This window comes from Piliocolobus tephrosceles, chromosome 12, assembly GCF_002776525.5.
Source record: "Piliocolobus tephrosceles isolate RC106 chromosome 12, ASM277652v3, whole genome shotgun sequence".
In the NCBI taxonomy this organism is placed as follows: Eukaryota; Metazoa; Chordata; class Mammalia; order Primates; family Cercopithecidae; genus Piliocolobus; species Piliocolobus tephrosceles.
The window spans coordinates 124025799-124051303 of NC_045445.1; the positions used below are offsets into that span (position 1 = coordinate 124025799).

A 25505-nucleotide genomic window follows, 5' to 3' on the forward strand; every position below is an offset into this window, starting at 1 on the left:
TTCAAGTCTGAAAGTGGAAGGCTGACACAGTTTGGGGAGCCCTCAACTGTGTTAACTAAGCCTTGTCATCATGCAGTGAGAATCTGCAGTGTGAGGACAGAGTCCCTGGGAATGCCATAGTTGAAAGGGAGGGGCAAGAATAGTTCATAAAGAAACCAGAGAAGTGAAAGCTGGAGAGGGTGGTAGAAGGGTATGAAGGAAGTTAGGGAGTTAAAAGATGCAGGAAGCCTAGTAAGTAAGGCCCACGGCAATAATGCAGCACCACACAAGAAGGAACGTGGAGAAGGAATGTCCACTGTAGTAGCGAGAGGTCGCTAATGTTCCTGGTTAAAATCAGTGGAGTGAAGGCTGTAAGGGGTCAGACTAGAGTGGGCTGAGGAGTCAATGGAACATGTGAATTTCTTCGAGTCTAGTTTGAAAAAGGCAAACAGAAGGACAATAACTAGAATGGGTTGCAGAGTCAAGGACTTTTCCATTTAGTATTAGTAGGTAAAAATACTCAAGCATGCTCGGTCTGTGGGATAAAACAGAATAGAAAGTGAGAGACTGAAGCCAGAGGATATGATGAAATTTGGGGATCCAGATCTCAGAGGAAACGGGATAAATGAAACTAGGGGCAAAGATGAAGGAATTTTCCTTAAATAGAAGGAGAAACACGCTATCCTTCTGAGACTTGAATGATAATGTAGCTATGCTGTGTTTAGGGAAGCAGGGAAGGTGATAATGCAGAAAGTTGTAGTTTATGGCTGGTGGCTTCAATCATAGGTATGAAACAGGAGGCAAGAACTTGGGCAATCAGTGAGAAGACAACAGACTGGGTTAAGAGCTTGAGAAACCAGAGAAAATGAGTGATCCAGGACAAGCTTAATGATATGAAGGTTCAAATAGTCCAACTGGTTCAAGTCTTTGCAGTTAAAAAACAACTACAGGTTCTCTAAACACTGGACATAACTATCTAAATTAAAGTATCTTGATTATGCTTTATAAAAATGGTTTGTAGGGAGAAAGAGTCAGCATTAATGTTCTTACTTCTGGCCTGATATGTACTTACCCTTTTTCAAAGCTATTTTTATGACATACCTGGCTAACTGGGCCAAGGTTATTTTCTTAAAGGTGGTTTGGAATTTCAAACCGAGGTAGCAATGGAGGGATAAAGTTATCACCAAACTAGGAGGAAATTTGTAACATCTTTGGATAATTCAACTCAAAACAGTTTGATGTTGATAAAGCTGGCCTCTTTTGACAAGGCTTGTCAAAACTGATTCCAGCAAGTACTGGAAAATCCAATGTCCCTATGTTTACAAATAACAGTGCTAGGCTTGTTGTTTTTAAGCATGTCAGTTTTGTCTGTACCCTTCAGGTTAAACCTTTGATGACTAGAAAATCCAATCATTTTAGAGCTTGCAATGCATGGTTTTACCTGTAACTTGGAGTAAAAGACCTTTGTTTGCTTTCACAAATGTGTGGGAAAACACATTCCAAATATATGAGCTTACCTGGTAGCAAAGCTATTCTATTACATAAGTATAATTCACCTTCAGATTTTCACCTTGAACATTTATCCCACTAAATCTATAAAATTATTCTGAATATGAAATGTTACAGGAATGATTTATCTTTTAAAAAGACACTTTGATGGTCCTGTTAAGTACTCAAAATTTCACTATGATTTTAAAGCTACCATTATTAAAAATGAATTTCTAAAAACAGACGAAGAAGGCTTCGATAAAACTGAGTCATCCTACCTATGATTCCTGCCTAAGTGCCTTCTCCTAATGTAGTAATGAAGAACTAGAGCTGTAGAATAAGGCCTCTCCAAAACAGAAGAGCATCATTTCTGGAAATTAAGACTACTTCTAATAATAACTACCATTTGCATGGCATTTTGCAATTTCCTTAGCATTTCTACATTTTTTTTTAATTACATTTGATTCTCATCTTTTCCAGATAAAGAAATACAGGCTCTGAAATGGCATGTGATTTGCCCAAAGTCAGTAAGCTACTAAGTGAGAGGTGGAAGAGAAAGTGAGGTGCCTGTCTTTAGAACTCAGACCTTTATCTTCATCTTCTGAAAGAAATGAAAATGTGCTCAAAATCCTGCCACTGGGAACCATCAACAGAATTTACAGATCATTAGACATTTCTCCACGCATACTACAAATAAAAGGATGGAAGAAAGAACAGAGAATTTTTTGTGAAAATGAGATGTTGTAACATGCTCTTTTTAAACAAAAGTGACAACATGAGAATTTAAACTCAAAACAATTTTAACTCCAAAGTCAATCCCATTCCCTCGCCCACGATCTCAATTCCCTTACCCTGCCCCTTCTTTTGTTTCATCACACAGGCTTGGCACAATCACACACTTTACAATTTGCCTCTTTGCCTCTACACCAGCACCTATGTAGCTAAATATGGCTGGAAACACACAAAAACACAAACACACCCAGCGGATGGTTTCACTTTAAATTCATAACCCTGAACCTGAAGTGAGCCCTTTCTGCTACTTTCTGTCCTCTCCTCTTTTCCCTATTCTCCTCACCCCTCAAATCTCTAATACCACCTCCCCATCCTCTCTCTCAGTGGCTGACCTTACTTCTTGCTTCACCTAGAAATCAACCAGAAGAGAAGATTCATTACCGCATCTAATCCACCTACCAGCAACAAAGCCCACATACGCTGTCTTCAGCCTGTTCCCACAAACCATTTGTGTTCCTACCTAATGCCCATCCCCTCTTTTTGAAGCCCCTTCTTCACTGCTTGAGCACCACTCCCCTCTCTTTCCCTGCATCCTCTACTGGATCATTCTCATCAGGATACAAACAAGCCATTCTTTCTCTCCTGCTTAAAATGAGCAAAACCTCCTTTTTTTTCTTTTTGAGATGGAGTTTTGCTCTTGTTGCTGAGGCTGGAGTGCAATGGTGTGTCTCAGCTCACTGCAACTGCCACCTCCTGGGTTCAAGCGATTCTCCTGCCTCAGCCTCCCAAGTAGCTGGGATTATAGGCGTGCGCCACCACATCTGGCTAATTTTGTATTTTTAATAGAGACGGGGTTTCACCATGTTGGTCAGGCAGGTGTTGAACTCCTTACTTCAGATGATCCACTCACCTCGGCCTCCCAAAATGCTGGGATTACAGGCATGAGCCACCGTGCCCGGCCAAGCAAAAACTCTTGATCCCATTTCTCCACCACCTCCGTTTCTCAAATTTGCCTCATTTCATATCCTTTAAAGTCACTTCAAGGTTGGGTGCAGTGGTGCACACCTATAATCCCAGCTCTTTGGGAGGCCAAGGCAGGAGAACTGCTTAAGCCCAGTAGTTAGAGACCAGCCTGGGCAACACAGCGAGACCCTCATCTCTACAAAAGATTAAAAAATTAGCCAGGCATGGTAGTGTGCGCCTGTAGTCCCAGCTACCCAGGAGGCTGAGGTGCAAGGATCACCTTAACCTAGGAGGTCGAGGCTGCAGTGAGCTGTGATTGCACCACTGCAGTTCGGCCTGGGCGACAATGAGACCCTGCCTCCAAACCAAAAAAAAGAAAAAGAAAAAGAAAAGAAAAGTTCATTTCAATCAGGTCATTCTTTGCCCACAACTTCACCAAAACTGTCCATCAAGGTCACTTATGACCAATTCTCGGCCCTCACATGACTTGCAGCGGCAGCATCTGACAGATACGCACTCTCTGTGATTCACTTTCCTCACTTGGCTCCCATGACCCAACCTCTAGGTTTCCTCTCACCTCACTGACCATGCCTCCTCACTCTTGCTGGAGCTTCCTTTTACTACCTAATGCTGCAAACCCCAGGGCTTAGTCCTTAGTCTTAAGTTTGTCTACAATCACTCCTTTGGTTATCGCACTCTGTCTCATGACTTAAATTCCATTTACATACCAACAACTCCCAAATGTACATCTCCACTCTAGACCTGTCTCCATAACTCAGATTTGTACGTGTATCTCCTCTATGATGTCTAACCAGATTCTCAAAAGTAAGTGTCTGCTCAAATGTTACCTTCTCAGCAAAACCCTGACCATACTTGTAACCCAAATCCTCCTTACACCTCTTTTTACCTCCCCAAGTACGTATCACCTTATAATATGCTGCACCACTCACCTATGTCTGTGTACCTCTGCTAGAATGTAATGTCTATGAGGGAAAGAAACTTTCCTGTGTTTTGTTCACTAATGTATATCCCAAGTGCCTACAATACTGCCCAGCGTATAGAGTAAGTACACAACATTCATTTGTTAAATATATGAATACTAATCTTCAAGTAAAAGTTTGGTCATTAAGATATTAGTTCTTAACCCTCTGAAAACAACAAAGGCAGGTGCAGTGGCTCATGCCTATAATCACAACGCTTTGGGAGGCCAAGGTGGGAGGACTGCTTCGGCCTGGGCAACATAGTGAGACCATCTCTAAAAAATTTTTAAATTAGCCGGGCATGGTGGTATGGGGCTGTGGTCCCAGCTGCTTGGGAAGCTGAGGTAGGAGGATCACTTCAGCCCAGGAGGTCAAGGCTGTAGTGAGTCATGATCATGCCACTGCACTCCAGCCTGGGCTACAAAGCAAGACCCCACTTCAAAGAATAAATAAAAGTAAGAAAAAATATTATAAAAGCATCCATATTTTGCCTCTAATACACAAATAAGTTTTAGACCCAGCATCTACTGTCACTTTACTGTGAAAGATATGGAAGTTAACATTTCGACTTCTCCACTCCCCCAAATATTTTATAGCTAGTTTTATATTAAACGAATTCAATGCTCATTTCTAGTTTTTTTAAAATCAGTTTCTCCATTCCAGGGTTCTTTCTATTGATCGATCCTTTAATCTGCTAGATTCAATACCAAATAGTTCCCCCATCCAAGAAAGGCCAGTGGGTGCTACAGTCCCTGAATTTCTGCATACTTGAAATGTTGGTCCATGCATGGCCTTTACTTGAAGAATGAATTGGCTGAATATAAAACTCTTAGGTTACAATTTCCTCAGAACTTTGCAGACATTGTTTCACTGTCTCCTAGCACTGAGTATTTCTGTGTGGATGTCCCTATAATTCTTGATCCTTAAAGTTCACTAAATAACAGTATGATTATGATTTGGTTGTTTTACCATTTTGACAATTTCTTGGAACAAAAAAGATTCTAATCTTTATTTCAGGAAAAAAATCTTCCATTACAAATATTTTTCTACTTCATCAGTAGTTCTCTTCCGGAATTTCCCTTATGTGTGTTTGTGTCCTTTATCTTTCTCCGTATCTATCCTTCTTCTCCATAAGCATTTTCACAACTTTATTTTCTTAACATTTCATTTTGTGATTTCCTAAAGCCCAATCCCTCTGTCCTTGGCTATAGGCTAAGACACATTTTTTCTTATTGTTGCTTCTATGATGGCTTTTACCTTGATCATATTTTTTTCTCTTCAGCTTCTTTCTGGATTTTGTCAGTTTATACTCTAACTGTCCCTATTGCCTTGTAATATATAATAAATAAATTTTTTTTGTTTTGGTAGAGATGGGATCTCACTGTGTTGCCCAGGCTGGCCTCAAACTCCTGGCCTTAAGCAATCCTTCCACTTCCATTTCCTACAGTCCTGGGATTACAGGTATAAGTCACCACACCTGGCCTGTCTCAAGTTTTTAAAAAGATATCATATTGTTTGCAATTTCACTGAGCCTGCAGACCAGTGCTAACCAACAGAACTTTCTTTGATGAAGGAAATGTTCTGCACTAGCCACATGTAGCTATTGAGTACTTGAAATGTGACTGGTACAATGTAGGAACTATATGTTTAATTCATTTTAACAACTTTAGCCAAATATGTGGCTAGTGGCTACTATTAGAGGAAATCTCCAAATTCAAAGGGCTCCCATGCATGAAAATACAATGCATAAACAAACAAACAACAAAAAACCTACAGCCAAACATGGTGGCTCACACCTGTAATCCCAACACTTTGGAAGGCCAAGGTGGGAGGATCACTTAAGCGAGAAGTTTGAGACCTGCCTGGACAACACAGTGAGACCCCATCTCTACAAATAAATTATCTGGATGTGGTAGCACGTGCCTGCAGTCCCAGCTCCACAGGAGGCTGAGACAGGAGGACTGTTTGAGCCCAGGAGTCCAAGGTTGCAGCAGTGAGCCATGACCACACCACTGCACTCTAGCCTGGGCGACAGAGCAAGATCCTGTCTCAAAAAAAAAAAAAAAGAAAGGAAAGAGAAAAAGGAATACAAAGGGGAAAGGGGACAATAGAAATTTCTAGGGGAAAAAAGCTGTATGCAAAAATGTAATCAAAGTGATCAATGGTTATGCTGCGAATGATATTTTCACAATCAAAATAATGTAAGCACTGTGTACTGATTTTCTACTTTATTGGAAGGCTGACTAATGGTTATAGAACATACATGGATTGGCTGGGCGTGGTGGCTCATGCCTGTAATCCCAGCACTTTGGGAGGCCAAGGCAGGCGGATCACCTGAGGTGAGGAGTTCAAGACCAGCCTCATGGAGACCAACATGGAGAAACCCCGTCTCTACTAAAAATAGAAAAATTAGCCAGGAGTGTTGGCGCATTCCTGTAAGCCCAGCTACTCGGGAGGCTGAGGCAGGAGAATTGCCTGAACCCAGGAGGCAGAGGTTGTGGTGAGCCGAGATCACGCCATTGCACTCCAGCCTGGGTAACAAGAACGAAACTCCATCTCAAAAAAATAAAAATAAAAGAGAACTTAAGATGGATCAGCCTCAACAATACAAAGTAAACATAGATTGGAAGGTAGGCTGAACAGCTTAAAGAAAGTGGAGGCAAAGGCACTGATATCCTCATCTTAAAAAGCAGGAGTCAAAAGATACTGTCCACATTTGACGGAACAAGAAATAAAGATGTTAATGTATTACTTGAATTTTGAAAGGTAAAAGAACCAAAAATTGAAACACACCTATCATGAAAAGTCATGGGAAAGGGATGTGAGAACAAAAGTGAGCAAAATTGTCAGCTATCACAGCAGGACATGAAGAAAGAACATATGAAACGGAAGTAATAAAAATCAAGAAAGTGGCCGGGCGTGGTGGCTCACGCCTGTAATCTCACCACTTTGGGAGGCCAAGGTGGGCAGATCACAAGAGACCAGCCAGGCCAACACGGCGAAACATTGTGAAACATCGTCTCTACTAAAACTACAAAAATTAGCCAGGCAAGGTGGCAGACGCCTGTAATCCCAGGTACTCAGGAGGCTGAGGCAGGGAGAATCGCTTGAACCTGGGAGGTGGAGGTTCAGTGAGCCGAGATCACGCCACTGCACTCCAGCCTAGATGACAGAGCGAAACTCTGTCTCAAAAAAAAAAAGTCAAGAAAGTATATTATTTAAAATCATATAGATAAGTACCATTAGAAATAGCTGAAAGAGAAAGTATAAGTCCTCACGTAATGTCATTGGTAGGTTCTCAGAAATTGTGACTTTCAGCCAAACAACGTAGTATAACAAAAGCAGTATTTTGGCCAGGCGCAGTGGCTCACGCCTGTAATCCTAGCCCTTTGGGAGGCCAATGCAGGAGGATCACTTGACATCAGGAGTTTGAGATCAGCCTGGTCAACATGGTGAAACCCGTCTCTACTAAAAATACAAAAATTAGCTGGGCAGGGTGGTGCACATGTGTAGTCCCAGCTACTTGGGGGACTGTGGCACGAGAACTGCTTGCACTAGGGAGGCGGAGGTTGCAGTAAGTCGAGATAGCGCCACTGCACTCCAGCCTGGGTGGCAGAGTGAGACATTGCCTCAAAAAAAAAAAAAAAAAAAAAATTACAGTAGGCTAATTGATATGAACAAGAGTTAAGTTCCTATGGCATATTTCTGGTCACAAAAACATCACCAAACTTCTATGTATAGTCTAAAACACTTCTAGCATTAAACGTGGAAATAAATGTGGGCTATATATATATTTAAGAAAGATTAGTAAAAACAAGATGATAATTTGCCCAACGATTCTAGATCAGGGTCGTGGGTGTAGAAGCCTCTCCAGCAGCTCAGGATACCAGGCAGGAACCATCACAGGGCATGCTCAGTCACATTGGGACAGTGTAGACATGCCAATTAACCTAATGTGCACAGCTTTGGGATGTGGGAGGAAACCCACACGGACATGAGGAGAATGTGCAAACGCCACAGGGACAGTGTCCCCAGCAGAAAGTCGATTTTCTTTCTCATCAACATGATAAGGAAATAACATGTTATTCCAGGACCTGCTACAGTTGCCTTTGGGGGGATGAGCCAGGAAGAACAAAGGGTAGGTAAGGCAAAGGATTACTGCTTTAAAATAGTTTTTCAATGAATAAACCCAATATGGTCTATCCATACAACGGAATCCTATTTAGCCTTAAAAAGGAAGGAAATTCTGACACAAGCTACAACATGAATAAATCTTGAAAAATCATGCTAGGTGAAATAAGTCAGCCAGCCACAAAAGGAAAAATACTGTATGATCCCACTTATAAGAGGTAGCCAGGGTAGTCGAATTCCTAAGAGACAGAAAGTAGGAGGGTGGCTGCCAGGGGCTGGGAGGAGGGGATCAGGGAGTTAGTGTTTAATGGGTATGGAGTTTGTTTTGCAAGATGAAGACTTCTGGGGATGGATGATACTGATGGTTGCTCAACAGTGTGAATGTACTTAATGCCACTGAACTGTGTACTTAAAAAATTGTTAAGATGGTAAATTTTATGTGTATTTTATAATTAAAAACTAATTTTAAAAACTAAATTAAAAGCTTTTGGCACAATTCCACAACTATCACCTCTCCTTTTTTAAACATCCCTCATGATACTGGAAGATATTTTATTGAAAAAAGTAATTGCTTAAAGAGGAAAGGCTAATTTGGGGCCTTTAGTAAACAGAAAAGCTAATAATAAAGGCTCTAGGGGATTGTTGCTTGGCCCATTTGGCTTTTATCATTATTGAGATACAGTTTACATAACAAAATTCTCCATTTTAAAGTGTACAATTAAGTGATTTTTAGTACATTCACTGTGGTGCAACCATCACCACCCTTCTAATTCCCCATAAAGAAACACCATACCCATTAGCAGTCAGGCCCAACTCATTCTTCCCCCAGTCTCCTGGAAACCACTCATCTACTTTCTCTATGGATCTGCCTCTTCTAGACATTTCACATAGATGGAATCATACAACATGTGGTCTTTTTTGCCTGGCTGCTTTCACTAAGCATAATGCTTGAAAGATAAGAAAAGATCTCTTAAACCCAGAAAAGAGAAGTCATTAAACAGTCATTAAAATAAGCTCAAATAAATTTTTTTTTTTTTTTTTTTTTTTTTTTGAGACAAGGTCTCGCTCCGTCACCCAGGCTGGAATGCAGCACGCAATCATGGCTCACTGTGGCCCTGACCTGGGCTCAAGCAATCCTTCCACCTCAGCCTCCTAGGCAAGCGCCACCATACCCGGTGTTTTTTTTAATTGTTTCTAGAGATGGGGTCTCCCGATGTTGTCAAGTCTAGTTTGAATTCCTGCGCTCAAGTGATCCTCCCGCCTCAGCCTCCAAAAACGCTGGGATTACAGGTGTGAGCCATTGTGCCAGGCCTCAAAATCGTAACACTGCAACTCTGATTGCCACATTTCAATAAAGATTGAAAAGACCTTGTGCTCATCTTGAGAACAACTGAAATTATCTAGAAGGCACAGAGAAGAGGGAAAATCTATGCCATGAGGACACAATCAGTCTCAAACTCTAATTAAACTTGAAGTCGATAAACCTATGGCCAATACTCACAAGGTAGACATAAATTCATTCACTAAATCCCAGCCTCCCAGACACCTAATAAATCTTTAAACAGGCTAATTTGAGAGAAAAATAAAGATGATTTTACTTCCTAAGTAAGTTACCTCAAGGGGCAGTATGAATACACAAATCTTTTCTAAAGTTTTAACAAGATTCACACCTGTGATCTTGGGACTGATGTCAAGGAAGGAAACCAGGCCTTTCCTTACCATACACTTCACTATTGCTAAGATAAAATTAGGTTCTGTGAACAATAAGCCTATTCTAACTTACTATGACAAGTCTAATAGTCTTACTACCTAATTACCAGAATGGTTTTTAAACCTCGAACTCCAAAATCCAATCAAAAGAGAAACTGTAGGATAGACTTGGTATTATTCAACATCCTCAGGGTCCCTGTGTGGATGGCTACTTAATACTCAATGAAAGCCGGGCTCGGTGGCTCACGCCTGTAATCCCAGCACTTTGGGAGGTCAAGACAGGAGAATCACCTGAGATCAGGAGTTTGAGACCAGCCTGGCCAACATGGCAAAACCCCATCTCTGCTAAAAAATACAAAAATTAGCTGAGTGTGGTGGCGCACACTTATAATCCCAGCTACTCCGGAGGCTGAGGTAGGAGAATCGCTTGAACCCAGGAGATGGAGGTGGCAGTGAGTCAAGATCGCACCACTGCACTCCAGCCTGGGGGGACAGAGCAAGACTCCATTTCAAAAAAACAAAAAAAATCCAATGAAGATATCAAAGATGGGTAGTTCCTCCTAAAAGGATATCTGAGCAACTATTATGTCCCAGGTACTATGGTAGTTTCTCTGTATTTTATTATGAAATCAATGACAACAACCCCAGAACTTAGATGTTTTGTCTCTGCTTGACATATGTGAAAACAGAGCACCTAAAAGACTGAGTAACTTGCAGGAAGTATTCTGTCAAGACGGCAAATGCTTTAGGAGATAAACACATTTAAATTTCACTCTTAGACCTTCCTCTCTTAACTTCCTCCTCAGGAACCCTCTTTGTGGGGTTAAAATTCCACCTTATTTTTATTATATAGCCTATAAGAGACTTGAAAGAATTGGGTACGATCTGATCTCCTTTAATTCTTGAAACTTTCCTGGAGTGGTTCAAAGGTTTAGTGAAATTAGCCTCATTCTGTAGACCAGGAATTAAAGGAACAGTACCAGTCAGGTCCCTGTCCTAAGTTAGAGTGATCTGTAGCATGGTGTCAGAGACGCAAGTAATGAAAAATAGTTGAAGAGGTCTAAAACTAGTAAAACAATAACTGATTTCTTTATACATTCAGGGGGAAGAGAAAGGAATAACTGTTACAATCCCACCCTGTACCTGCCCTTACCCAAGAAGAATTCCCTGATGGGACAACAGAAGCGTCATAATGAAGCTAAGCGACATTGAGCCTTGCTAGCCCAATGGATGCCATTGACCGGAAGCCTCTGGATAACGACAGCAATGGCTAGCAGTGACTGACAGGATCTCTCATTCTCACAACCACCCTGGAAGTCAGGCAGTATTACTGGCATTTCACAAATAAGGAAGCTAATACAAAAAGGTTAGTTAACTTGCCCGAATTCATTCAGCTAATGAGTAGCAGAGCTGGTATCCAAATCCAAGGCTGTCTGACTCAGCCGCAAGCTGAGTTTCCATACACCAGATGTTGCTTCTCTAAGACAGGCAAGGAGAGGTATGTTCTCTCCCTCCCTCCCTCCTTTTCTTTTCCCTCCCCAGACCCATTACCTCACAAAGTAATCATATATCTGCTCAAAGGGCAAGGTGACATTTTTGTCTAGGTTTCAGTAGATAAACAGTAAATACTAACCAAAAGGCCAGTCTGAAGCTCCAATTGCTTGTAATGCTTTCAAAATAGAGACCTTTTCCCAAACTTGCTTTTGGCAGGGGAAGGGAGAAACTAAAACATCATCTTTGCCTATTTGAGTGCTTTATTCTTGTTATAAAGCTAGCCAACACCTAGACTGAACATTATACTGAAAACTCTTAAGTCATTAATTGTAGTGTTGATTTCTAAATAAATTTGTGTCTATAGTAAAGACACAATTTTAGATGGATTAAAATAACCTCTTTCTGAATTTTATCCGAAAAAGTTTTAAAAAGATGCTCAAGGTGATTATAGTTAATAACAATGCACTGTATACTTGAAAATCACTGAGAATAGATTTTAAGTGTTCTCACCACAAAAAAGTAAAAATGTGAGGTAATGTACGTTAATTAGCTCTACTCAGCCATTCCACAACACATACATATTTCAAAACATCATGTTGTACACCATAAATACATACCATTTTTATTGGGCAACTAAAACAATTAATTTAAAAAATGAAATAAAATTTAAGAATGTTCAATACACTTTCTCCAAAATATCCTTAGTTCAGTAAATAACACTACTCAGAAACATTCCCATGTAGAGATATATTTTTCAAATTCCAAACTTTTTCCTGTGTTTTATCAAATGGTTTTTTAAAAAGTGGTAGGGTACATACATAAAAATAATAAAATACATCTACCTAGCCAATAATTAACCCATGGAACAAAGGAGTAAATATTTTACTATCTCTTCTGTGCTAATAGTCCCTAGAATCAATCAATAAACTATTTGATTGTGTTGACCCTCAGAGTTTATACGTTAAAGATAGGGGTTTGGACTTTACGTATTTATTTGCTCCCTGGTTTAAAAAAACTGGCAGGGTACATACATAAAGATAATGGTAAAATACATACCTAGCCAATAATTAGCCCATGGAATGAAAGAGTAAATATTTCACTATCTCTTCTGTGCTAACAGACCCTAGAATCAATCAATAAACTATCAGATTGTGTTGACCCATAGGGTTTATACATTAAACACATGGGTTTGGACTTTATGTATTTATTCGCTCCCTGAACCACGTTTTATTGGATGTCTACTATGACCAAAGTCATGCTTAATTAGGAGCTAATATTAGAATGATTGGTCAAAATACCTAAACTAGACGACCAGGCAAACCAGGGCCACCTCATTACATATTTGCAGGAGTCCCTTTACATTGTAGTTGTATGCAGCAACCCTGTAAATAAATCTTTAGCATGTCTATCTGCTCCTCTTCTAGTAACAGTTTTGCCATGTGCCCAGCTGCAGAAGCCAGAAAGCAAGAAGTGAGCTGCAAACCCTCCCCTCTTCCTCAACCCTAAATTTAATCCAAATTCTACTTCCTAAGTATGTCATGAATCAGTTTCTGCTGAATTCTATTGATAAAACCTTATTTCAGGCCAGGTGCGGTGGCTCATGCCTGTAATCCCAGCAATTTGGGAGGCCAAAGCAGGCGGATCACGAGATCAGCAGATCGAGACCACCCTGGTTAACACAGTGAAACCCCGCCTCTACTAAAAATACAAAAAATTAGTAGGGCATGGTGGCACACACCTGTAGTCCCAGCTACTCGGGAGGCTGAAGCAGGAGAATCGCTTGAACCCAGAAGGTGGAGGTTGCAGTGAGCCGAGATCACACTGCTGCACTCCAGCCTGGGCGACAGAGCAAGACTCCATCTCAAAAAAAACAAAACACAAACTTATTTCGAACTATTATCAACTTTTTCTTACCTGAACTACCACAATAACCTTCTGAAATGTACTTTTTGTTTCTGAATTCACTCTTAACTTGCACCTGCCCTGAACATGCCATTATCTAAACTATAAATCTAAACATGTTATTATTAATCTGTCTAAAACCCTTTAACAGCTTCCCACGTCCAAAAAGTAAAGCAGGCGTCTATGTTCAAGAGCCTTTGTGTTTTGGGCCCTATTTGCCAGTCTTCTTTCTCACCACTTCCCCCACACTCCTCACCAGACATTATTAGCACCCAGAGAATAGGTCTGTGAACCCTCAATGATCCTCACATCTCTCTGCCTTTCTTCCCTCCTCAGCCACCTAATGAACATTTTATTTTATATGCCCTTCAGATTGAGTTCATGTCAAATTATTTTTTAAAGCTTTGAAAACGGTTTTTTTTTTTTTTAATCTTGTCTTTGAAAAGTAAATACTGAAATACTTATGAAAAAATGTTATGTGGAATTTGCTTCAAATACAGGAGGGAGGAAAATGAATAGGAGATGAAATAAACTTGGTCAATATCATCAAGTGAGCTTCCATAGAACTTCAGTTTATAATGCTTTTATAGCATTCATCTCCCTCAAACGTACCAAAAATTTTCCTTTATTTAAAATTTTCCTTTATTTATTTTTTCTGAGACAGTCTCGCTTTGTCACCGGAGTGCAGTGGCGCGTGATCTCAGTTCACTGCCACATCTGCCTCCCGGATTCAAGCGATTCTCCTGCCTCAGCCTCCTAAGTAGCTGGGATTACAGGTGCGTGCCACCATGCCCGGCTAATTTTTGTATTTTTAGTAGAGACGGGGTTTCACCATGTTGGTCAGGCTGGTCTCAAACTCCTGACCTCGTGATCCGCCTGCCTCAGCCTCCCAAAGTACTGGGATTACCAGTGTTGAGTCACCGCGCCCAGCCCCATTTTCTTAGTGCTTCTAAAGTACTTTGTGTATCTATTTATATACCTTCCTACACTCAACTGTAATTGCCTGTTTCTGTTTCTCTTCCCTCCGAGTCTGTGAACTCTTAAAAAGCCAGAGACTTTGCTGTTTATCTCCAACCCCTAGTGAAGTCTGCAGCTCATTATCGCTAATCAATAAATGTTTTCAGAATGAATGAAGGCAAAAGAAAAATCAACACTGGCAAGAGTAAAAATAATAGCTTATATATGATTCCTTTTTCTCATGTAAACACAAATTTGAAAAAAATTAACACTTTTCAGTTAGAAAAACAACAGGATGGGGTTTGGAAGCTGTCTGGGCTTCTGCTAGAATGAGTTAAATAAGAAAATGCTTAACCCCTCCCAACAAATTATTTGTTAACACCGTTGAAATTTGGTATTCATTAATATTGTAAATTGTAGTTATCTTTGGAATTCTACTTGCCTCCCCATCTACCAATAAGCACTATTTATCATGAACTCTACTGCTGTGTAGTATTAAGTTATACACACATACATACAAACATACATACACAGAGAGAGACAGAGAGGAAGCGGGGGCAATAAGAGAATTAAGAGTGGACACTTTGGAATAAAACATAACTGGTTTCAAAGCTCACCCTAATGCTGCTGGGTGTGACCTTGGAGAAGCTATTATTCGAGGCTGCAGTGCACTAAGATCAGGCCTGCAGATAGCCACTGTACATCTACAGGCATATATGTATGTATGTATGCCAGGCATGTATGTATGCCTGGGCAACACGGTGAGATCTCATCTCAAAAACTAACTATATTTTCAATTCTGGCACATAGATATTATTTATTGAAGATTTACTATTACCTATTTTTATTGTTATCAAGAGACAATAACTACAAGTAAGGAAGAAATGTTACCATTAATGCCTTGGATGAGGCATGATGTACAGACTTTCAGCTATAACATTCATATATTCATTTATTCAACAAATATTTATTTCATACCTAATACACACATGGTGTGATAAGCAGCAAAGATGCAGTAAATAGTTCCTGTCCTCAAGAAACATATAATTAACTTAGAAGCCAATCATAAAATCTAGATTGCAAAGACTAAAGAAGTCAGTCATCCTGACCTCAAAGGTAGTTATATACTGTGACAATGAACATCTGTGTCTATATACACAACCATGATATTATAAAGAACGAGGACTGCTTCATCATCATTTATTGTTGTTTTGTGTGGTTTTTTGGTTTTTGGTTTTTTAAAGATGGGGTCTCGCTCTGTCACCCAGGCTGAGGTGCAATGGTATGATTATAGCTCACTGCAACCTCAAACTCCTGTGCTCAAGGGATCCTCCTGCCTCTGCCTCCTGAGCAGCTGGGACTATAGGCACACGCCACCATACCAGCTAATCTTTTTTTCGGCGGGGGAGGGGTGGGGTTAGAGATGGGGGGGGGGCGTCTCACCATGTTGCCCAGGCTGGTCTCGAACTCCTTACCCTCAAGAGATCCTCCCACCTCAGCCTCCCAAAATGCTGGGATTACAGGTGTGAGCCACCTTACCTGGCCCATCATCATTTTAAATGAGACCTGCAGAGGGAAGAAACCTGCCAAGATGGATACTAAAGACATTATAAAAGCTGTTTATTAAACACTCAGATCCAGTAACTTACTGAAACTTTTAAAGAAAAGAGAGTACTTGGACATCTGGCCACACTTCTGACCTAAAGATAAACAGTGTTTAATAAATATAAGAATTCAGAGATACTACCATCTCTCATCACAATATGAAAAAGCATTAAAGTTGACTACCGATAATGGTATCTCCACATTCTCTATCATGGATTAAATTAGCCCATACTTCCTCTATATACTTATGACAAAACCTTTGTTAATCCTTAACTTCTGAAATCAATATAGGTGTTTTAGGGGGGCTTTGGGAGGGTTTTTTTTTTTTTTTTTAAAGAAACAGGGTCTCTTTCTGTCGCCCGGGCTGGAATACAGTGGCGCAATCAAGGGTCACTGTAACCTCTGAACTCCTGGGCTCAAGCGACCCTCCCATCTAGGCTTCCCAAAGTGTTGCGATTACAGGCATAAGCCATTGTGCCCGACCTCAATATAGGTTTTAAGTTAAAATGCATCATTAAGGCCAGATGCGGTGACTCACGCCTGTAATCCCAGCACTTTGGGAGGCCAAGGCAGACAGATTGTTTGAGGCCAGAGTTTGAGACCAGCCTGGCCAACATGACGAAACCTGTCCCTACTAAAAATACAAAAATTAGCCAGGCGTGGTGGCACGCACCTGTAATCACAGCTACTCAGGAGGCTGAGGCAGGAGAATTGCTCGAACCCAGGAGATGGAGGCTGCAGTGAACCAACATGGTGCCACTGAACTCCAGCCTGGGTGACAGAGCAAGATTCTGTCTCAAAAATAAATAATTAACTAATTAAAATAAAATTCATCATTAAGTATCTTTGCTGGGAGGCGCAGCCAAAAGAAATATTAATTAATTCTAAAGTGTTCAACTGGTTTGATCCCAAAGCCAGTAGTAAATTAAATTTTAAAATATGATCATTACTTTGAAAGGAAAGGGGATGATGAAGTAGAGGGAAGTAAGAGTGCAAAAGTGCCTATATAGGCCGGGCAAGGTGGCTCACACCTGAATTGCAGAATTTAGGGAGGCTGAAGTGGGCGAACTGCTTGAGCCCAGGCTGGTTCAAGACCAGCCTGGACAACGTGACAAAACCCCCTCTCTACAAAAAATACAAAAATTAGGCGGGTGTGGTGGCACATGCCTGTCATCCCAGCTACTCGGGAGGCTGAGGCGGAAAGACTGCTTGAGCCCAGGAGGCAGAGGTGGTAGTGAGCCGCGATGGCACCACTGCACTCCAGCCTGGGTAAGGGAGCGAGACTTCATCTCAAAAGAAACAATAATAGAGAAGACAAAAGATACTACTAAAGGCCACCATCTCTAAACCCAACTTAAAAACAACCATTTCATTATAGTAAAATACGGGAATATCACCATGTGTGCATGCAAATGCTCATGTGTGTATGTATTTGTTTAAATGTATATCCGCATTATTTGAGTTTGGATATGTTTTATTTTAAAAGGAAAAATTATATTACTAAAATATACACTCATACATAAAACATATTAAAATACACTAACAACAGCCATTTATGTTCATCCATATTTACTTTTTCGGGAACATTAAAATCTATATAAATTAGAAGAAACCCAGGGCCTAAAGATGACTACAAGTAAGATTTTTATAAAAATTTTACAAGTGTGTAAAATTTTACATGTCTTGTATTACAGATTCTGTATACAGAATCTATACATCTCCTCTTGTATATAGAATCTGTAATACAAGAACCTGATATGCTGAGTCAATTGTTACTAAAGCAACTCCGGGTTTTTTTCAATGACTTCCTTGGAGGGCTGAACGTCCTAAAAGAGGAGAAAGTAAAGGCAAGAGATAGTGTGCAGTTAAAGGGCAAAACAATACCATGCATTTTATTCCTTAGCGAAAAAGCTGAGGAAGACAGAAAAGGCAGAAAGTGCAGAGAGAAGTCAAGGAGAAGCGAGAGTGCTTTCTCCTCTTCAGTATTTCCCCAGGCCCTCTTCCCCTCACAAACTGGGATGAACTCACCTCTCTGCTTTCTCTAGCCTTGGTCCTGGTTTGCCCAGTCTTGTAACAGAAAATCTGGCAGTTGTAAGGGTTGAGTAACCCTTATCCAAAATACTTGGACCAGAACTGTTTCAGACTTCTGTGGATTTTGCAATATTTGCATATACGTAATGAGATTATCTTAGGGATGGGACCCAAGTCTAAACATGACATTTATCTGTGTTTCGGCCGGGCGCGGTGGCTCACACCTGTAATCCCAGCACTTTGGGAGGGCGAGGCAGATGGATCACTTGAGGTCAGGAGTTTGAGACTAGCCTGACCAACATGGTGAAACCCCGTCGCTACTAAAAATACAAAAAAAATTAGCTAGGCGTGGTGGCACGTGCCTATAATCGCAGCTACTCGGGAGGCTGAGGCAGGAGAATCGCTTGAACCCAGGGGGTGGAGGTTGCAGTGAGCCGAGGTGGAGCCACTGCACTCCAGCCTGGGAGACAGAACAAGACTGTCTCAAAAAAAAGAATAAAAAAAAACTAATCCGTGTTTCATATACACCTTATACACATAGCCTGAAGGTAATTTTATACAATATTTTTTAACAATGTTGTGCCTGAAATAAAGTTTATACGCATTGAACCCTCAGAAAGCAAGTGTCAGGTGTGGAATTTTCCACTTGAGGTGTCATGTCTGTACTCAGAAAGTTCTGGATTCTGGAGCATTTCAGATACTGGATTTTTGGATAAAGGATGCTCAATCTGCATTTTAAAATAGCATTTTTGGCTGGGCGTGGTAGCTCACGCCCATAATCCCAGCACTTTGGGAGGCTGAGGCGGGTGGATCACCTGTGCTCAGGAGTTCAAGACCAGCCTGGGCAACATGGTGAAAACCCGTCTCTACTAAAAAATACAAACATTAGCTGGGCTTGCTGGCAAGTGCCTGTTATCCCAGCTACTCGGGAGGCCAAGGCACGAGAATCGCTTGAACCCGGGAGGTGGAGGTTGCAGTAAGCCAAGATGGCGCCATTGCACTCCAACCTGGGCAACAGAGCGAAACTCCATTTAAAAAATAAAATAGACCCCTAACCTCAGCTGGCCCCTCAATGCAGTTCAGTAATCTATCTCATAAATGCTTAGCTTCCTACACTGGCCCATCCCCAAAAGACTAAAGCTTTTCAACCCTTTGCCATTATCCTTCAGCTTTCCACCCAACCTCTGCAGTCCTTTCATATGTGCAAATGAACCTGCTACACAGACAAAATAGCTCCCAACATTCAAGCACTCCTTTTACCTTCTGTCCCTGGAAAGGGGCCTCATCCTTAACTGCCTTCCTGTCTCAGAGAAGGGGACCCACTTTCTCTCTCCAGGACTCACCTAACAGCCACCTCCTGCAGCCCTGGACCCCAGTCCCTTCCCCTTCTCTGGAACCTGATCCACTAGCCCTTCCTTTATCTTCAGGCTCTCTCTGTTCGTGATTTTTTTTTTCCCCTTAAGTCTATAAACATGTTCAACTTACTTTCGCCATCCAGGCAACCATCAAAAGCTATACTCCCACCTCTTCAGTCCCTTTGCTGACCAAAATGGCAATTTTTCCAAACCGCTTCATGTAACTCCACTTCCACTAACTTCTTAATCCATCACAGCTCATCTCTTCCATCTCCCCTCCACTAGCCCATGCCTTACTGAACCTACTCTATTTAGATACCAATGACCTAAATGCCAAACCAAAAAGCCTGCTTTCTCCTCAGTGGCTGATACTTAGAGAAACTCTATCCTCAACAGTGTTGGAAACACTTTTTCTCCTCCTTCTCTTCCCAAAACCTCCTGGTTTTTCAAGGACTCTTCTCTGCCTAGTTCTTAAATACCTAAAGGAGCTATACTTGACACTCTTACTCGACAAGCATGCTCTGGGGACTACCATCAATTTCCATATACGATACTGCCTATATTCTGTTGTCCTAAATTTCTTCCTCTAGCAACAAACTCTCTCAAAAGCACTGAAGTCATATTTTCAACTGGCTAGAGAAAACATCCACCAGCAAGCAACTCAAACTGTAACAGATCCCAAATATTTCCCCCGTCCCCACCTTCCCCCACCAAACCTACTCCTCCTTTCAGGTAATGGTATGACCAGGCATCCAATCTCCCAACGTGGAACACTTAGGGTCATCCTTGAATTATCTTTCTTCCTCAAACCCCTAGCCTTTTTTATCTATCATCAAATCTCATCCATTTTTCTTCCTAATCTCTTTTGAATGCAGCTCTCTGTCCCCTTTACTATTATTAATGTACTTCATATCATCTTATATATGAACCATTTCAGCAGCTCACTGCCACTAATCTCTCCCTCACTTAGTCTTATTCCACATACAAGGATTATCATCCTAAAATAAATTCAAAACTGAAACAGGATACTGTATTTTTCCCTATCAGACTGGCAAAAACTAGAAAGAAAAATAATACTCTGTGTTGGTTCGAGTGTAAGGAAATGAACATTCTCATAAATTTGGTGAAGGGAATATTAAGGCAAAATACCAACGGAATTTAACCAAACTTCAAGCATAACCAAACTTATAAATGTGTATACCCTTTGATCTATCAATTCTATTTCTACAAATTTATTCTAAGGAATAAAACAGAACATACACAAAGATATATAAGTGTATCCTAAAGTTCCCACCATTATCAGCAAAGGCCAGAACCTTTTTTTCTTTTTTAACATACTATACTATATGCCTGGAATGTCTTTCTGCCACCCGTGCCCTTCACCCTGTAAAACTAGAATTCATCCTTGATTTTAAAGGTCAGCTACTCCATCCCATCTCCACAGCAGTTTAGTCACACCTCTGCATCACACTACAAACTTTCTCTCCCACAGATGATCAAAAGCTCTCCAGGGATAATAGTTTTATGTATGTATTTCTTTAGCACATATCTGTATCTATACTACCTACAACAATGTCTCACACATTCACAGTCCAATAAACGCGTTGAATAAAGGCATTTTGTTCCTCTTTCCACAAATAATTCTTTGATTTTCAAAATCTCAAGAAGTTTTCAAAGGAGTTTCAAAATCTCAAAGAAGTTTCCTAAAATGCTGGTGAACTCCAATATATTAATATTAAATGCCTGTATTAAAACAGGTATTCGAGCAAACATTCTTGTAAATTTATAAATAGCCTATGAATCCTTTATATTTTAAGTTTAGTTCCTTAAGGCATAAGAATTTCCACACTGGGTCAGAACCGTGGCCTAGCCAATCTAGAATTTTATCTCCAAAATCGGTACCAAGAAGTATGTTGTAAGAAGATAACGGCTGTCCTTCCAGATGCTAAGATAAACATGTAAAGGTGTATTTCAAAATACTTTACTTCTCTCCAATAACCTAATATGAATACATCATACTTGATACCATGTTTTGGAATCATATTTCATACTATACCAGAACTCTTTTTCATGTTATCTGTTATGTAGCATTTTACATATTATATTAGTACATACATATTACATAAACAGTACTGTGTATCCATATTCAAGAAAATAAGTAGCAGCATGGTATCTCACACCTGTAATCCTCCCACTTTGGAAGGCCAAGGCAGGCGGATTGCCTGAGCTCAAGAGTTCAAGATCAGACTGGGCAACACGGCAAAACCCCATCTCTACTAAAAATACAAAAAATTAGCCAGGCATGGTGGTGCATGCCTACAATCCCAGCTACTCGAGAGGCTGAGGCACGAGAATCACTTGAACTCGAGAGGAAGAGGTTACAGTGAGCTGAGATCGTGCCACTGCACTCCAGCCTGGGCGACAGAGCAAACAAGACTCTCCCTCCAAAAAAAAAAAAAAAAAAAAAGATTGTAAGTAGCTTGGTTAGATTTTTTTTTTTCCCTACTCCTTTTAGGTTTCAAGAGCGTTCATAATTCTAATAAAGGCTGGTAACAGCCTAATCACATCTTTCATGATTCCAAAGTTCAGTTCTATTCCTTTCAGTTTTTTTTGTTTTTTTTGTTTTTTTTGTTTTTTTTTTTTGAGGAGTCGTCTTGCTCTGTCACCCAGGCTGGAGTGCAGTGGCACAATCTCGGCTAACTGCAACCTCCAGCTCCCCAGTTCAAGCGATTCTCTTGCCTCAGCCTCCCGAGTAGCTGGGATTACAGGTGCCCACCACCACACCTGGTTAATTTTTGTATTTTTAGTAGAGACGGGGCTGCACTATGTTGGTTGGCCAGGCTGGTCTCGAACTCCTGACCTCAGGTGATCCACCTGCCTCGGCCTCCCAAAGTGCTGGGATTACAGGCGTGAGCCACCACGCCCAGCCTCACTTTTCTTAATTTTCAGTTATCTTGTAGCCTGCAAATGGAAACAACAATGCAGGTAGGTCTATGAGATTTACTTTAATTTTACAGACATTTAAGTCAGGAAAATTTCTCCCCTGATACAAATTAGGAGAGGCAGCCTTCAAAAACACCTTTGACAAGTACTGTACCCCAAGACTTACAGGAAATCATAAGGTAGTCCTCACAGTTGCCTTTGTCATCATCCTGCTGGTCCACAGGGATCCCATTGGCATCTATGACTGCTTCAGAGGCACAGTCTGCTACCAATACTTCTTCTGAAACTACGTCGGTAGTCAGAGGATCAGTGACAATTTCTGCTTCCACTACACTATCATGAACCACATGTTCAACATGTCCAACGTCAGACACATGTATAGAATCACCCGTCAAGACGTGTTCGGGCATAGACATTGAGGCTGAAGTAATGTCAGAAGCTAAAACATCATCTGGGACTGTGCAATGTGCTAAAGAAACTTCTTCAGTTACATCTGAGTCCAGCACTTGCTCAGGAATGATGACCGTTTCAGATACATCTGCTTCTTCCATGATATCTGGGCACTGAACATCTTCTATAACAACGTCCTCAATAACATCTTGGATTACAACCGAATCTGGGTCATCAGGAACAAAGTTATGCACAGTTATGTCTGAATCCACAACATCTGAAACAAAAACAGTTTCTTGTACTTCCACAACGATTTGATCACCATCCATGTGTGTACCATCAGCTCCTTAAAAAAAAAATTAAAATGACAAATTTCAGGTAAGTATGCATGACTACAATTAACGTAAATGTTATTTAATTTCTACTGGGAAAACAGACTAGCTCCTCAGTTTTCTTAAACATTAAGATAGATTAAAGAAATAAAGAGGGAATCTATTTTTGAATCAGATGTTTTTAACCCAAGAACTTTTGTAATCAAATCAATAGATTTTTACAAATTAGGAGAACAAAGCAATTGAGGCAGTCACAGAAGAAACATGTACATGAAAGTAAAATTCTAGGCACACTAATAAAATCCATATACAGCCAGGTGCAATGGCTCACACCTGTATTCCCACCACTTTGGGAAGCCAAGGTGGGGGGATCACTTGAAGCCAAGAGTTTGAAACCAGCCTGGGTAACACCGCGAAACCCTATCTCTACTAAAACTACAAAAATTAGCCGGGTGTGGTGGCACAAGCCTATTATCCCAACTTTCTGGGAGGCTGAAGCAGAAATGCTTGAACCCGGGAGGTGGACATTGCAGTGAGCCAAGGTGGCGCTGCTGCACTCCACCCTGGGTGACAGAGCAAGACTCTGTTTCTAACAAAAAAAAAAAAAAGGTCAGGCACGGTGGCTCACACCTGTAATCCCAGCACTTTGGGAGGTCGAGGCGGGTGGACCACGAGGTCAGGAGATCGAGACCATCCTGGCTAACAAGGTGAAACCCCGTCTCTACTAAAAATACAAAAATTAGCCAGGCGTGGTGGCCAGCGCCTGTAGTCCCAGCTACTCGGGAGGCGGAGCTTGCAGTGAGCCAAGATGGCGCCACTGCACTACAGCCTGGGTGACAGAGCAAGACTCCATCTCTTAAAAAAAAAAAAAAAAAAAATTAAATAAGTAATGCAACTTCAGGTGACAAACATACTATTTTCCTTCATCATATGTGTTTCGCCTTTTTGCTCCATCTCCCTCTCCTCAACTCATATTTGTTCTTCTTTCCATCTCTCCCATGTGTTTCTTTTACTTTTTTTTTTTTTTTCCTTTTTCCCTTTACACGCTTCCCTTTTTGTTCTGGTGCAATATACCACCAATATGCTCCATCTATGGCTACAGAAATTTAGAAATCATCCTCTGAATCTAGGACATACAAGGATCAGAGGATAAATTAAAACAGGAACAAAGGGCCACAGTTGAGGAGGAAAGACAACTGGGTTGAGGAGGCTCTGGAGACAGACAGGATAAATACAAGTGCAGCTGCGCTGGAGTGGTGGAGGGTAAGAGTAGTTCCAGCGGGAGCTGCCCCAACTTCACCAGGGTACACTGCCTCCATCTAGCCTCCTCCCGTCCCCCTAGACCCCAACTCCCAAGGCAGTTCCTCAGAACACAGTCCCCCTACTCTAGTCCATTTTGCGGTTAAGGAATGAAGGTAGAGAATTCAATCAATTGAAGCCCAGTGAGATTAAATGACTTAACCAAGATCACACAGTTTGCACAGTGTATGGTGCTCAGAAAATATCATTCTGAATGTCACAAATGGAAATAGAAATCAAATATCCTTATCAAAAATATAAGATAAAATAAAAGAAGGCTGGGCATGGTGGCTCACACCTGTAATCCCAGCACTTTGAGAGGCCAAGGTGGGCGGATCACAAGGTCAGGAGATCGAGACCATCCTGGCTAACACGGGTGAAACCCTGTCTCTACTAAAAATACAAAAAATTAGCTGGGTATGGTGGCACATGCCTGTGGTCCCAGCTAATAGGGAAGCTGAGGCAGCAGAATCACTTGAACCCAAGAGATGGAGGTTGCAGTGAGCCCAGATTGCGCCACTGTACTCCAGCCTGGGCAACAGAGCAAAACTCCGTCTCAATAATTAATTAATTAATTAATTAAATATCTTGGCTTCTGTTCCAGAGAAAAGCAAAGAAAGTTTTAAAAAAAAGTCTTACCTATATAGCTATTCAGTAGATTAGTGCCTCTGGTTGACTCAGACCAGGCTGAGTCCAACCAGATGCCTAACTCAATGACTATGTGTCACTGGCCAGGCCCTCAGAGGAATACATAGCTTAATCAACAATCAAAAATAATCAGGCCTGGCGCAGTGGCTCACGCCTTGTAATCCCAGCACTTAGGGAGGCCAAGGCGGGCGGATTACCTGAGGTCAAGGGCTCGAGACCAGCCTGGCCAACATGGTGAAACCCCGTCTCTACTAAAAATACAAAAATTAACCAGGCGTGGTGGTGCATGCCTGTAACCCCAGCTACTCGGGAGGCTGAGGCAGGAGAATCGCTTGAACCCAGGAGGCGGAGGTTGCAGTGAGCCGAGATTACACCACTGCACTCCGGCCTGGGCAACAAACAGAGTAAGACTCTGTCTCAAAAAAAAAATTCAAAGGCCAAAGAATATTAAAAATTGTAGGAAGCCAACTAATATCTATTTTAATTACATCTAGAAATAATAAAAAGAATGTGTTCACTTTAGGCCGGGCGAGGTGGCTCACACCTGTAATCCCAGCACTCTGGGA

At 41.1% G+C, this 25505-nt stretch overlaps 1 protein-coding gene across 7 annotated transcripts in view; it reads right to left on the reverse strand.

Annotated features, from left to right (window-relative positions):
- The window catches only part of ZFX (zinc finger protein X-linked), a 67908-nt gene that overhangs the window by 13615 nt on the left and 28788 nt on the right, over window positions 1–25505 (reverse strand). For all 7 annotated transcript variants that reach the window (XM_023202579.2, XM_023202580.2, XM_023202585.2 and 4 more), the window contains one exon: window positions 22437–23006. In XM_023202579.2, the coding sequence (XP_023058347.1) occupies window positions 22437–23006 (570 nt within the window). The remainder of the gene's footprint in view (window positions 1–22436; window positions 23007–25505) is intronic.